Source organism: Thalia democratica, chromosome 2, assembly GCF_965202585.1.
Source record: "Thalia democratica chromosome 2, ktThaDemo2.hap1.1, whole genome shotgun sequence".
In the NCBI taxonomy this organism is placed as follows: domain Eukaryota; kingdom Metazoa; phylum Chordata; class Thaliacea; order Salpida; family Salpidae; genus Thalia; species Thalia democratica.
Window position 1 is genome coordinate 40,296,974 of NC_139166.1, and position 15,154 is coordinate 40,312,127.

Below are 15,154 nucleotides of genomic sequence, written 5' to 3' on the forward strand. Positions count from 1 at the left end.
TATATAAAGTGAAGTTAAATTCTAACAAAAATCTTCAAATAAAAGTAATAAAAAGTTAGTCATCAAGGAAAGTCCGCACGTTTTTAGGGTTTATATCAAACCTTTTTTTTAAAATACTAGTTGTTTTTTTACAACTGGGTCAATTTTTTCTGTATAATGTGTTATATAAAAGACTAAACCAAATTAAAATTTAAAGCCTAAAATAATAGTATCAAACGTTTTTGGACAGGAAAAAAACCATAAATGACCAGCAACCCTTTTTAAAAGGAGAAAACGTTACCAGCATAACACGTATAAAAAAAGTTTAACCAATTATCATAAGATTTATGTTCTCGTAAGAAAGAAAGGTGCGAGAACATTTAGGAGAGAAAAAAAAGTCGTCTTTTAACCCGAAACTCCTTCAAAAGTGTACGGCGCAAAGTACTTTTGGGAGGATATAGGTAAAACTTTGACGACCGTCATCAACTGGGTGGATTTTTACAGCTGAACAACTTCACCTACGACTGCACGAATTCGGGTGGTAGGGTTGCCGAAGGTTTTATGAAAAATTCATCCAAATTTTCTTAATCTCTTTAAGGTAGTTAAAAGTACAAGTTCTTTTTGTCCATTTTAAGTTTAAATTAAGTTTAGTATATATAACTAGCTTGGATAGTAGAAAAATAATAAAAAGATACTGTAATGAATACTTAAGTACTACTTTAAATTTAGTTTATAAAATATAAAACTCTAAATGATACGAAAATGATGTTTTACATGATTAATTTTTCTACTTAATTAAAATTTCATCATTTAATATGTTATTTAAAAAAATCAAAAGATCGTTTTAAAAAATCTAAAAATATATTGCAAATTACTTAAATTCAAAACGTTTTCAGATAAAATTCCGTCTTCATTAAACTTATGGTAAAGTAAATATTTAGTTTATCATAAGTTTACAGAAGAGGGACTTTTATCTGAAAAGTTTTGAACTTAATTAACATGCAATAAATTTGTAGTTATTTCAACACAAACTTTGATTTTTTTTTCTAATCATTGATGCAGAAGAAAAATAACAAATAAAAAATTGATTGTTTTCTGGACTGAATTAAGAATTTCGTCATTGTATGTGTAAAAATTGTTTGAAAATCAAGGATTTTTTTGGTAATTTTTGTTCAAAATTCCAATTTTTGTTAAAAGTTTCTCAATTTTCAGGTATTATTGTGCTTAAGTTGTCAAGTTTCTGATTTTATAAAAACCCTGGGACGGTAAAACTTTTATCGCGTCGGCTCGAAAGTTTTTGACGAGAGGGCAAGGCATTTAACGAACGACAAAAAGTACAAGGAGTTCGAGCACAAATCTTTGTGATCAATGCATTAGGAGCAGAAACAATCTGTTTAGGAGCAGAAAGTACTAAAAAATAGTGCTTCTACACGGCGGTGTTCTATGATAATATCCATATTTCCCAATTTTTACTATAAAATACAATTTTCTTACTACAAGACAAACATGAACATATTAAACATTATTTTATAAAACACTTTTTCTGTAATTTTACCAATTTATGATTAAAAACACCTCAAAGAATTGCTTTTTGTGTAACATTCTTTTAATCGTAGTCAACTTTTTGTGTCTCGTTTATAAGTATTAAGGATGTAGAGATGATAAAAAAGCAAAAAGGTTATTTACTGATAGTCATGTTATGCTTGCAGATAATTCTTTAAATTGATAACTTTGATTGGGAATTTAATTAACTTATATAATAAATATCTGTTATATAAACTTTTTAAACATGCAACAAACTTAAAATGTCCAAAAGTTTATTTGAATTTCAAAATAAATACTCAATATAGTTTAAAATATTTACGAAGCAAACTTTGAGGCAGAAAGATCTTTAATTCAAGGTTGCGACAGATCATGCTGAGAAAAATTTCATGACTTTTCTAAATTACTCTAAAATACATAATGAAAACTTGAAACTATACAAAGCTTTAAATCTTATTTCTATACAGGTTAATACAACAGTTTTTTTTTGCTGAATTCAATCATCTAACTTCCATTACATCACTTGAACTATCAGTGTATGATTGATGTATTTGCAATAAACAGTTCTATCAGCAAAATACTTGCATGGTTGCCACTCATCAAGCTAAGAAAATTTTCCTGACTTTTTACCAAAATTTTCCTGACTTTTCAAAATCAAGCTCTTAAATTAAACTTATTCTAAAATACATAATCTAACACTTTAAATTTCTGAGAAAAATTTCATGACTTTTCTAAATTACTCTAAAATACATAATGAAAACTTGAAACTATACAAAGCTTCCAATCTAACTTTAATACAGGTTATAAACAATAGTTTTTGCTGAATTCTATCATCAAACTTCCAGTACATCACTTCAACCATCTGTGTATGATTGATGTTTGTAATAAACAGCCTTATCAGCAAAATACTTGTATTATTACCTTATAAACACAGCTTGTCTGAAAAAAGAAACATTTTTAGCAAATCCTAGCACAAATGTATCTAGATAAACAAACGACATATAAGGAACATTTTGCAGTTTATTAAAGGATATTTTACTAATTTATACCAGCTGAAGGCATTGGAAATAAAATTAAATATTTTTGTAAATTTCTAGGAAATGTTTGGAATTTTTTTCTGACTTTAAAGGACTTTTAATTAACTTTTACCACTTGAAGGCTTTGGATAACAAGGAATTTTGTAAATTTAAACTGAAAAAATCTGACTTTTTTTTTTAATCAAATTTCCTGACTTTTCCGGACTTTTTTTCAAAACCCCCCATTTTTTCCTGACTTTTTTCATTTTTTGAAATTTTTCCTGACTTTTCCTGACCGAGTGGCAACCCTGTACTTGTATTATCCAACTTATAAACACAACTTGTCTGATAAAAGAAACAATATTTTAGCATTTTCTTACATAAGTTTATCTAAATAAACGAAAAGACAATTCCAACTTTTACAATTAAAACAATAACGAACTTTTACAACTTAACCTTAAAGCAATAAAGAACTCCTATTTTATTTAAACCGTTCTTATCTGCTGCCCCTACACTTGTCGAAGAAAATCATTTCTCTAAATCTAGCCACAGTTTGCGGGCTTCGTTTCTTTTTGCACTCATTTTATTAACTTTTACTAGATGAAGGCATTAGAAAGTAAATAAATTTCTAAAAATTTTTGCAAACTTAGTTCTACCATGATTAAAAATTATCTTTATTTGTTTTTAGTTAATTCTCTATCATTTCTTTAAATCCTACAACAAAAACAGTGTATGACTATTTTTTTTTTAATTCTGCAATACAGCTACAAACTTACGCAGTTTTATTTTACTTCTAAAAATTGTTAGATCAATGGTAATATTAACCGTTTTTATTTTATAATAGTTTAAAATGTTTAATTATGATTTCAAGAGTTTAATTTTTTTGAAGTATCTATTTATATTTTAAAAGTTTCAGACTTAAGTAAAAACTAAGTAAAACCTGTAACAGTAGTTTTGAAACTTAATAAAACTTATAACATACAACAATTTGTTTAAAATATTTATTACTTAAAATATTAATCTAGAAAAACCAAGATTAAAGTAAAATTAAACATTTCAAGTTTAAATTATATTAAAATTCAGGTCTAACCTTATTAAAAATTACTTTATTTTATTTTTTGCTAAAAAAGTTTTAAACTTTTGTTTTCAACTAGAAAACTTATTCATTTGCTCTTCCTTAACTAGTGAATCTCTAATCACTATCATCAGAGGAAGAGCTTGCGTGATCAGCACTAATTTTTTTCTCTTCATCTGCGCTCACTGCACTTTCTTGATCGTCTACATCAGAAGTCATGGATTCGTTTTCTTTATCTACTGAATTTTATTAATTACTCAAAAAACATACTTTTTAATTTGAACTGTCGTATCACAACATTTTGAAAAGTTCAATTTTAGTTTAAGATTAGGGTTGCCAGTTGAGGCATAACAAACTATTATATTGTAGTATTAACTATATATTTAAATTCAAATTAGTTTAAGCATCATTAAATATTAATTTCAGCTCTAAAATAAAAAACAATAATTCTTCATTGACAAATTGGAAATTTCTGCTTGGAAATATAATTTACAGGGTTGCAACTCATTTTTTCAATTATTTTTCCAGTTTTTCAAAAGTACACATTTTTGGGTCTATTTTTAGTTTAAAATTAAGTTTAAGGTAAGAAACTGCGTTAAGTAGTATAAATGCATTGAAAAGATACTTTAAATTTGTTTTTTAATAAAATTTTTTTTTGATGTTGACAAAAATTATTTTCTATTTATAAGATAATTTTTTTGAGTCAAATCGAAGTTTTACTATTAAACATGTGAAAATTGTTAAATTCCAGGTCTTTTTTATGATTTTTGTTCAAAATTCCAGGTTTTTTTTCATAATTTCCTAAATTACAGTTTTTTCCAGGTTTTTTTGCCTAAATTGACAAATTCCGGGTTTTTCCAGGGTTTCAGGTAAATTGGCAACCCTGAATTTAACGTTTCAAGTTGAACATTAAATGGTATTTTAAGTTAGTTGAGTAAATAATATAAGTTTAGTTAAGTATAAAATTTAATTAAAACTAGTCAATTTGATCACATTAAGGTTACAATAAAAACTAGCCTGAGTTTTTCCAAAAACTTTTATTCAGTTTTTATTAAATAATAACGTTTGATCGATATATATATATATTAGTAAAGAGCAATGTAAAAATCTAGCGAATATTAGTTTATTCTGAAACCTTAATAAGTTTAATCTATCCTTAGAATTTTATATTAAAAGCTAGCCTGAAGGTATGACAACCCTGTATAATACATTGTCAAAACATTTTTTTGATTTATATTAAGAAAAAAGGATAAGTTGAACTGAAAAGCATAAAAGAAGCTAGATTAGACAAGTAAAATATTTTTATTTTTTTAGAATATATAGCTATACCTAAAATACATACTTTGCTTTGAAAATTTTTGTAGAAATTGCAGATAAAACAAAACATAATGAAATGATAGTTCTGAAATCTATTTTCGTATTACAAAAAAAAAATAACTAATCAATTTGATGATAAAATACTTTGTATTCGTCAAGTTTAATTTTTTTTGAGACTTAAGCAATTAGATAAACTGAAAGGCTCCACTAGCATCAATTTTAAAGTAGATACCGGAGTTATAAGGCAAGGTTAAAAATAAACTAAAAAGGCATAGCACTTACCTATTAAATTATATATATTGGAATTAAAAAACACAAACAATAACTATAATTAAATACTTTTCAGAGCTAAAAGAAAAACAAAAAATAATAAAGCGTGTAATTTATGTAACTTTTAGAACTACAAAATCAAGAAAATTACAAAAGAATTACAATTAAATAAAATAAAGGCAGAAATCCTGTATCCATAATCAAAATAATTTAAAAAAAAGACAATACGTAAAAATAAATCAAGCTAAAACTAAGAATATGAACAAACAACACAAAAAATAACTTTACTAGTGCATAAATATTTTCATAAAGGACTACCAAGTTCATTTAATACCTAAAAAATGGACTACCTTGTTCATAAAAACAACTTTTATAAAAAAAATCGAATAAAGTTTAATTAATTTTATAACCGACGCTTTTTAGAATTAAAAATTATGTCAGCAATATTAAAAAATGGTTGGTTTTTATATAAATTAAGTTTTTATCGCTGCAACTAAAGTTGCATAAAAAACTGTGACAATTTTCAATAAAAACAATTCTTAACAAATTTCATATTTTAAATGTAATTATTCAATATAAAATACAAAGTTATTAAAATAACAAATTACAAAAATCACGACAGAAAAAGTTAGAGTATTTAACGAACCTGTGTCTTTGTTGAAATCTTTGTTTTGGTTTTCATTTTCCTGTTGTAAACATTTTTGAGGATATTAAGTTTATTACTTTGTTTTATTAGTAAGTATAACTTTTATAATTACAAAAATTAAAACTATAACCTTTTCTATTATAGTGGCTTCAAAATAATAAATTAATAACTTTTTTGAAAGAAAAAACCACATACAAATAAAACTACCCATAAAAACAATAAAAACATCTAAAAACTTTTACGTACCTGTAAAAATAAAAGATGTATAATAAAAATTTTAATTTATAAAATAACATTTATGAAAATATTTAGGGCCAGAACACTGTTAACTATGTTAAAAAATAAATTAACCTCTACAAAACTAGAAAAAAAACAACAACAACAACAAAAAACTAGTTATGACTAAATCTAAATACTATTTAATCATAAAAAATATTACCTCTTCGTTATCATTTTCATCATCATCATCACCTTCCATGTTCAATTGATCCAGTTGCATTCTTCTCACGTGATGAGCATGAAGCTCCTCATCTGTGTGCGGTCTGTGTGCAATTGCGAGTACTGCGTTTGTTGTCTGCTGCACACCTCCTGTTAACTTCGCCCTTCTCTTTGACAACCGCACTCTGTCGTTACAAATAAGTTCTATGTTGTTGAAAAACCATCATAATTCATTTTCAGCGCATTTTAAATTTAAAAACATAGGATTTGTTTAAAAAAGAACTTACTGAAAATAGTTCAAATAAACAGTGCAACTAATTTTTTTAGTTATAAATTAAAACACTTGTTATTTAGCATTATATTGTACAATAATGTTGATTATTGTATATTATTAGTAATCTGAAATATACTTTTGTATTTAAAGAATAAAAGGTTTTATATTACAACTAATACATATAACATCTATAAGAACTATAAGTTATAATATAGTGAACTATAAGACAACATCTACTTTAAAGTGGCATAGATTAATACACGTAAACCGAATATTGTATTATTGACTTTTAAAGAAATTTTTTAAAATAATAATAGTTTAGTTTAGAAAAAGGTCACTACTGTAACCAAAACTATAAATAAGTTACAAATACACTACAAATTTTTGAAATATTTTATTCATTTATACAAAGTTTGTAATTAGTTAAGTATCAATTTTTAGTTAACTAGTTATTCAAAAAAAATCATAATTTATAAAAATTAGTTAAAGCATTAATATAAATACAGTCTAAAAATATTTTTTCACTATATTGTAATTTATTATCAGAATACCCGTGATTTTTATTATTGACTAATCGTTTTTGTAGTGCAACATTTTTTTTTCATTTAGACTAGTACTTTTAAATTTTTTGTTTGATAAAAATTCTATATTTGTTAAAAACAAATAACTTTTGGTAACGTTTTACCATATAAATTTCAATACTTTATTATTTATTTGTTTAAAAATAGTCATGCTTTGTACATATTTTACTTGTATAAAGTACAAACAGTATTTATATTAAATTATAGATTTTCAAAAACTTACTTGTGTTTATTTACGTACTAAGGACGTGGCTTGTTTTTTGTATTATTATTTTCTAATTAACGCATTTAGTATTACTTTTAGTTTAGAAACACTGTAAGACAGGGGCGTAGCGTGGGGAGGGACGCTGGCGCATGCGTGCCACCCAAAAAAATGCAATATTTTTATCCTTTATTGTTTTTTTTTTTTTGCTTAATTTGCCTTTTTTCAACTATATTTTTCTAATATTCGAAAAGTAAAACGAAATTTCGAATACCAATTAGTGGCAAGTTAGGGAAATTACCCAGTATACTGATTCCGTGCGTAATTGCAAATGCGCACCGATGTTGATGAAAAACTCCATCAGGAAAAAATTTATAACTTCATTAACTTTATAAGAATTTAGACTCAAACAGCACGCAACTAGTTAGTGCACCGCAGTAGTATAACCTCATGACAGATTTTTTTAGATAGACTAATGCTAACATTTTGTTAACAAACCATAAAGCTAAACCTGTTTTATAGTGATAATGATTCAAGAATAAACAAACTGTAGTAAAAATAGCAATAAACAACTGCTAATAAAATAAAAATAAATTGATAATAAAAATAAAAAATACTAACAACATAATTTAAAAGAAAAATAATAAAAAACAGAAAATATAAAATTAAAACAAATAATAAACAAACAGTTCATACTGTGATTACAGTTTTAATCTCACTATACAAAAAATATTGTTTAAATTAACTAAACTTAAAAAAAAATTTTAATTATTTTTTTTCATTAAGATAACAAACAAATCAAACTTTGTTATTTTACCAGCCATAAAGTTTAAAAATTAATCAATTTTTGTAGCAAGTTGTTTTAAAATTTCTTTAGTCACATCATGAATAAATTTGTAGCAACTTGTAAAACAGAATTTTTTACAATCAATTTTTAGTCTAAAAGACATAGCTGATTAATTTTAAATTTAAGTTTATTTTGTTTTAAATCAAATTTCAAATGATATTTAAAAAAAAAATTCTTTTTACCAACTGTTTGTAGTATTTAAAAAATAGTATTCCCTAAAGATATTAGAAAAACTGACTTTAAGAGAAGTAAAAAGTTATATTTCTTGTGAATTTTTAAAAGCATTGAAAAAGTTGACCTTAAAAAACTTATCTTTCAAACATTTTGTTTTGTATCAGAAACATTTAATAAAATCTTTCCACACACTCAGGATAACTCAGGATTTTACGAAGTTGTAATCGCTATGTGTCCCTGCGTTGTGATAATAGTTAAGGGCATAGAGGGGGTAAACACCTATTTATGGTTTTTGATCTTATTTTATATAGTTTTTGCTAAGCTACAAAATGCTTTTTACAGATTTAAAAAATTCAAAATAGTTTTTTAGATATAGCCGGTCAAAGAAGAAACCAACAATAGGTTCCTTATGGGAGGCCCAAACTAAAACGGCAAAAATATACTATTTCACTAAAAATCTATCTTCTCCTACGTTTTTTGAGATAACTACCTCAAATATTCAGGAAATGTTCCTTGGTATATTTAGAAAATTCTGTCGGAAGGAATTTTTAAAAAATTGAAAAATAAAAATTTTATATAAAAACAGTTTTTTTTTAGTTTTTTTGTTATAAAATTTTTATTTTTTAATTTTTTTTTAATCTGTTCCGACAGAATTTTCTAAATATTGCAAGGAACATTTCCTGAAAATTTGAAGTAGTTATCTCAAAAAACGTAGGAGAAGATAGATTTTTAGTGATTTCTAGTTATTTGCCGTTTTAGTTTGCGCCTCCCATAAGGTTCCTATTGTTGCCTCCGACTTTAACCGGCTATATCTCAAAAGTTATTTTGAAATTTTTAAATCTGTAAAAAGCATCTTGTAGCTTAGTAAAAACTATATAAATCAAGATCAAAAACCAAAAAAGGGTGTTTACCCCACCCCCCCCCCCCCCTATGCCCTTAATAAGTTTACAAAATAACTAGTTGTAAACACTGACAAGTTTAAATTTATTAAAGCACTATGACGTTTGCTTAATGACAAATTTTTAATACAAAATGCTATTCTTGTTGTAGCAACGGTCAGTTATTGATGAACTCTGGTTGAAGACAGCGCATTTACCTTATTGAATTGGAACTCTGAGTGGATTGCAGTTGAGTGTTTGAACTTTTGTAAATTTGTTGCTTTAAAAGAAATACCAAATTATAGATTAAACTTTGTTGCTTATTAAAGAAATTATTGAATTATTCTTTAGCTTTATCAACTTTTTGTATAATTTTACTTGAGTTAATACGTATTTTTTTAAATCACATTTGTTATTAAATATTGTTTATTAAACTGTGCTGTGTAACTTATAACCGGTTGTTTTTAATTTAAGCTACTATTTAAGTGATTATTATACCATTAGAAATGATTAAGACTAAGAAGGGCTTAAGACAAAAAATTAAGTTAACGGGTCCAGCAGATACTGAACCATCAGTATCTGCTGACTTCAAAGTTTTGGAAAACTTTAGTATGACTCAGTAAAAATCATGATAACTCTGAATGTTTAAGTATTTTTAAGCTCAGGCTGACTAAGGATAGACTTTTTTTTTTGTTTTAACTCAGGGTATATTTAGTGGTTTCAAAAGCTTTGTTATAAAGCTTAGTTTCTATTAGTTTAAAAAAAATAAAAATAAATTCTGTAAAAGAATTTAAAATACTTATGATGACACATAACATTTTTAAACTAACTCAGGACAGTTATTTTGACTCAAAGAGTGGCAAGGCAATCCTGATATCTTCAAAGTTAATTGTTTTTTGTTTTTTTTTGTAAAATATGTTTTATGATACTAAAGAAAAAGTAAACATTTGTTTTCATTAATTTTTAGATTATTATTTAAAATAATATGCAAAGTAATATTGTATGGAATGTTGCAAGTATAAAAATATGTCAGGTAGGAAAATTATCTGAAGTTCAAAAGCTTGAATTGAAAAATAGCAGACCAACACCAGATATTACTATTACTCAAGACTGCAGTTCAAGTGATATGAAATTTTTATTTTTATTTTGTTTATATTTCAGATTTTTTCATTTATTAAGATTTATTTTACAGATTTATATTGTAATATAGGTAAAAATGTAGAAGTTAAAAAAAAAACTAGCTCTTTAGATTTATCCTACAAAAAATTTAAAGTTTTAATACTAAAGATTTAACATTTTAATATCAAAGGTAAAGATACTATTTTAAAAGCTGCAACAAACTAAAAGTAAGAGTTATTTTGAGTTTAATACAATTCTTTTTTGTTGATATAAAATAGATATAGAACATTATTTAGAAATTGAACAGAGAAAAATGCTTTGAAGTATTAATTGTTATACTTTAATTTGTAGTTTAAGGCTATAGGGGGGTAGCCATGTTTTATAGAAGTTGATCTTATTTGAAATTTATTTTTTAAGCTTTAATATGCTTTTTATTGTTTTAAAAAACTCGAGCTATTTATTGACATTTGACCAGTCAAAGTCGGGCCGCATAATAGGTTACCTTTTGGAAGGAAAAACTAAAACAGCGAAAAAAGGCTAGTTTGTTTAAAATCTATCTCCTCCTACATTTTTCAAGCAATCTTCTTCAAAATTTAACAGTTTAATCTTTATACAATAACAGAAAAACCTTACTTGTGAATTTAAAAATTTGTAGTAAAAATATATTTTTTTGAAAGAAAAAGACTTTTTTTTTGTGATAAAATTTTTATTTGTTTTAATCATCTAATTTCATAAGTAAGATTTTTTTCTTGTAATTTAAGAATCATTTTCTAAAGTTTGAAGAAGATTGCTTGAAAAATGGAGTAGAAGATAGATTTTAAATTTTTTTTTAAATTTCCGAGAAAATTGACCCCGAAAAATTTGCGGCCCAAAAGTTTTAATTTAGGGAATTTAAAAAAAAAAAATTTGCGCACCCCCTGATCAAAATACCTCGCTACGCCACTGCTGTAAGAATATCTGTTTAGTCTCGTTCTGAAAAGATTAATAAAACACGCGAAAAACGCGGATACAGTATAAAAAGCCGAACACCGCGAGAGAAGTGCGTTAGTAGTTTTTGTATGGTTTCGTAAGGTCAAGCGTATGTGCTTAGGTTTTCGAGCACTACTTTTGATTATTTTTGAGACGTATTTTTCAGTCGCTTACTAAGCACTATTTGTTATATGGCATTGATATATATTCTTGACAATATCACTGATTTTAATTTAGCAAGTCACTTAGTTACTTTTCTAAGATCGTAGATTGTTTGTTAATAAATATTAAGTGTTGAGAATTTATCCTAGTTAAGCTTAAGTTATATTTCTAGCGCTTAATTATAAACTAGATTATATAAGGCATCTTATAGAGTAGGTCTTATTGTAACATACTTTCATAAAAACGATTATTGGCACTAATTACTGATATATGAGTATGAGTGCTAGCAGCAAGAAATCCATACCTTTGTCAGCCTATGACCGATCGAGGTTAGTAACTGAGCACGCAACGCGTGCTAAAGCCGCTGAAAAGGTTTTGGATGCTAAAAAGCACATACTAATAACCCTGAGCCGACTAACATATCAGACCGACACAAACTGATGTCAGACGATACAGGTAAAATGTTAGTATCAAGAGCTGAGGGTTTTAACACTTTGATTTTTGCTCGCTGTTATTTTATGAATTTTTATTTACTCTTTAAATTAGTCTCTCGTGAGATTCTATAGGAATCTATCTAAGAATTCTGATAGAGCTACTTAATTACTTTTAAATATATTTCCGACTTAACTTTATCTAACTTTTTAAAATGAGGAATTGCATGTGTATTTAACTAATTTCTATTGAAAAAATAACTTAATACTAAATTGTTTATCTGGTTTAAAAATGGTCAAACATTTAAAAATGATGAAGTTTTATAAATGGTATAAGATATTACTTTTAACAAGGTTGCCAAATTTTTTTTCGTAGATTTCTTCTAGGTTTTTAAAAAAACAAGTTTTTTTGTCTATTTTTAGGACAAAATTAAACTTTAGTTATAAAAACTGTCGTAAACAGTACAAAAACATTGAATATATACTGTAAAGCAACTTGAATATGTTTTTTTTTTTAAATTAATGATTAAAAAAAATTGTCTTTCGGATAGATTTTCGGTAAATAATTGACATTTGATTACTTGACATGTAAAAATAGTTTAAAATTCTTTAGTTTTTTAGGTATTGTAGTGATTTTTGTTCGAAATTCCAGGTTTTATCAAATTTTCTCAAATTCCTGATTCTCCAAGTTTTTTTTTTGCCTAAATTGTCAAATTCCAGGATTTTCCAGGATTCCAATTTTTTCGGCAACCCTGTTTAAAATTTGATACGGAAAATAGTGGTACTGATTATAAAAAATTACCACATTTTAATTCAATTCGATTTTATATAAAACAGTGTCTTCTTAAGTTTGGTACTAATAATATTATTGCAAATTAAATATTTTATTCAATACCAGATTTCGGTGGCAAAACAAAAAGACCTTTTAAGTATAACAAAAAGTTTTATTCTAAATTATATTTGACAAGGTCGTTTTTTTTGATACCGCAACCAGGTAGTGAATAAAATATTAAACTTGTACAGTAAATCAAGCAATACTTTTTAGTTAAGACTGTAATGCATCCCTGATGATATCAACATGAAACTGAACAGCCAATCATTTATTAACAAAATTGCTAATTGAAAATCACTTGCAATTAAGTAGAAAATACATTGCTTATGCAACTTAGTAAAACAAATTCATTTTTTATAATTGGCTTGAAGTCAATTAAAAGCTTATTGGAAGACAGGTTGTAGACTTGGCTTTGAGTAGTTAAAGTAGTTCATTTATAGCTAATTTGTACTTGAATTTACTTCTTATTGGTCCACAGGTTGTATACTTGGCTTTGGGTAGTTGAAGCAGTTCATTGATAGCTAATTTGTACTTTACTGCTTTACACAAGTTCTGTATTTGGCTTTGAGTAGTTGAAGCAGTTCACTTATAACGAATATGTATTTGAGTTTGCTGCTTATTGGAACACAAGTCGTGTAGTTGGCTCTGAATAGTTGAAATGGAACCCAGCAGTTTGTTTCCAGTTTGAACTCAAATATAATTTCTAACTCTTGTTATATACAATTTAATTAGGGCTTACATTAATTGAACTGATTACACTTCTAAGGAATATATTTGCCAACTTTTTTATTTGTATTTATTCTTATTGATGCTTAAGCTGAATAAACTCGTTATTTATCATTGCTGCTTGTCTATATTTTATTTATTGATTTAAATTATCTTAGACTCAAAGCTCTATCTAACATTGACCCATTTATAAACACCCCTCCTGTCTATATGTAGCTGAGCAACCTTCTAGAAAACCTTGAACGCGGTTTAACATGGTCACTAATTTGACCACCACTCCGGGACATTCCCCTCGTGGTCTTCAAGACAAATAATTTTACTATTTAAGTTTTGTACTAGTAACCTAATTTTTAGTTCAGTTTTACAGATGACTATTTTATGTTTTTCAAATTTTTTATCACTGTTAACTAATATAATAATAGTTTTATCAAATGGTAACCTGGTTTCAAGTTCATTGTAATAAACTTTGTCATTGCGAAAAACAAAAAAATAGTTTTCGTCAAATCCTTTAGAGGCCTTGTTTTTCACATTCCAGTTGTATTCACGAGCCAATCTGTAAAATATTGTCAAGTGTTTAAAAGGAAAACTTGTGTCAGATACTTTATGAAGGCTTGAAGTTTTAAGTTTAAACTAAGTTTTGTAGAACGTAAAAATTTAAGTTAACTGGTATAGTCAGTTTTGTAAATAGTTATTGATTTTTTTTTACTAGAAGATTATTTCTTATTCAATTTGTTAAGTTTATTTAGTTTTAAATAATAAAGGATCAATAAAGATACTAATAGTAGTTAGTAGTAATACTAAATAACTAAGATACATAATCTTAAGAAACTTATTTTGTTATCAATTTTTTAGAAATTTACAAAACCTCTTGAGCATGAAAATTTTATTGCACAAATAAATTCATGGAATAAAAATTTTACATATTAGATTGTTTTTTAATTAAGAAATTTGTCTCAACTAAAAAATTTGCTCAAATTACTGTAAAGTAAAGAGCTTATTTAAATATAAATGTGCAAATTAACCACAGTGGGCCCAAATCGTGGTTAGCCGAAAAAAGGGAATGAACTTTCTTAAGAAATCAATATCTGTAAATTTTTACGAATGTTTATTTTAAATGTAGTAAAAAGTTGTGTCTATTTAATTTTTGAAACTGAATAAAAAAAAACTCTAATAGAACAAAAGTTATTGAACTTAAGACAGTAGCTCTTACAAAATGATTTTGCTCTACGCATTTTTTATTATTATAAATTTCTTTGATAAGTAAAAATTAGGCAAATTTAAACTTACTCTTTAATTAAATTAGTTTTTTAACAGCTTTAAGATATTTAGTAGATACTAAATATTAAGTTTAAAAATAAAAAAGACTTTTTTATTCTAAAATTATTTAATTATTTTTCTTAAAGATGGTGTGTTTTTGAAACTTTTATCAGCTAATCATTTCTATAATGCTTCTTTAAAATAAATTCTGGTCGATTTGCATCATGTTTTGTCAGTGTCTTTTTAATCTAATGAATCTGAGAATTCTAAACATATACACATATATATGGTGCATGTGAGTACTTTATTATTTTGAAAAGTTTACTAGACTGTCGATTAAAAAAACATGTATAAAATATTTATTTTTAACAAAATTAAATAAAATTTGATTAAAATACTGATTTTGTTTATTAAACAGT

At 25.8% G+C, this 15,154-nt stretch overlaps 1 protein-coding gene across 2 annotated transcripts in view; it reads right to left on the reverse strand.

The window, feature by feature from the left end:
- Positions 1-3,530: 3,530 nt before the first annotated feature.
- LOC145830270 (RNA polymerase II-associated factor 1 homolog) overlaps positions 3,531-15,154 on the reverse strand; it is a 31,942-nt gene continuing 20,318 nt past the window's right edge. Inside the window, exons 9-12 of one of the 2 annotated variants that reach the window (XM_082938218.1) lie at positions 13,918-14,031; positions 6,285-6,468; positions 5,846-5,885; positions 3,531-3,848 (exon numbers count right to left, since the gene is read on the reverse strand). In XM_082938218.1, coding sequence (XP_082794344.1) covers positions 3,730-3,848; positions 5,846-5,885; positions 6,285-6,468; positions 13,918-14,031 — 457 coding nt within the window. In that variant the 3' untranslated portion in view covers positions 3,531-3,729. Of the gene's footprint in view, positions 3,852-5,845; positions 5,886-6,284; positions 6,469-13,917; positions 14,032-15,154 lie in introns of both variants that reach the window. The other variant, XM_082938216.1, reaches the window with a different exon arrangement.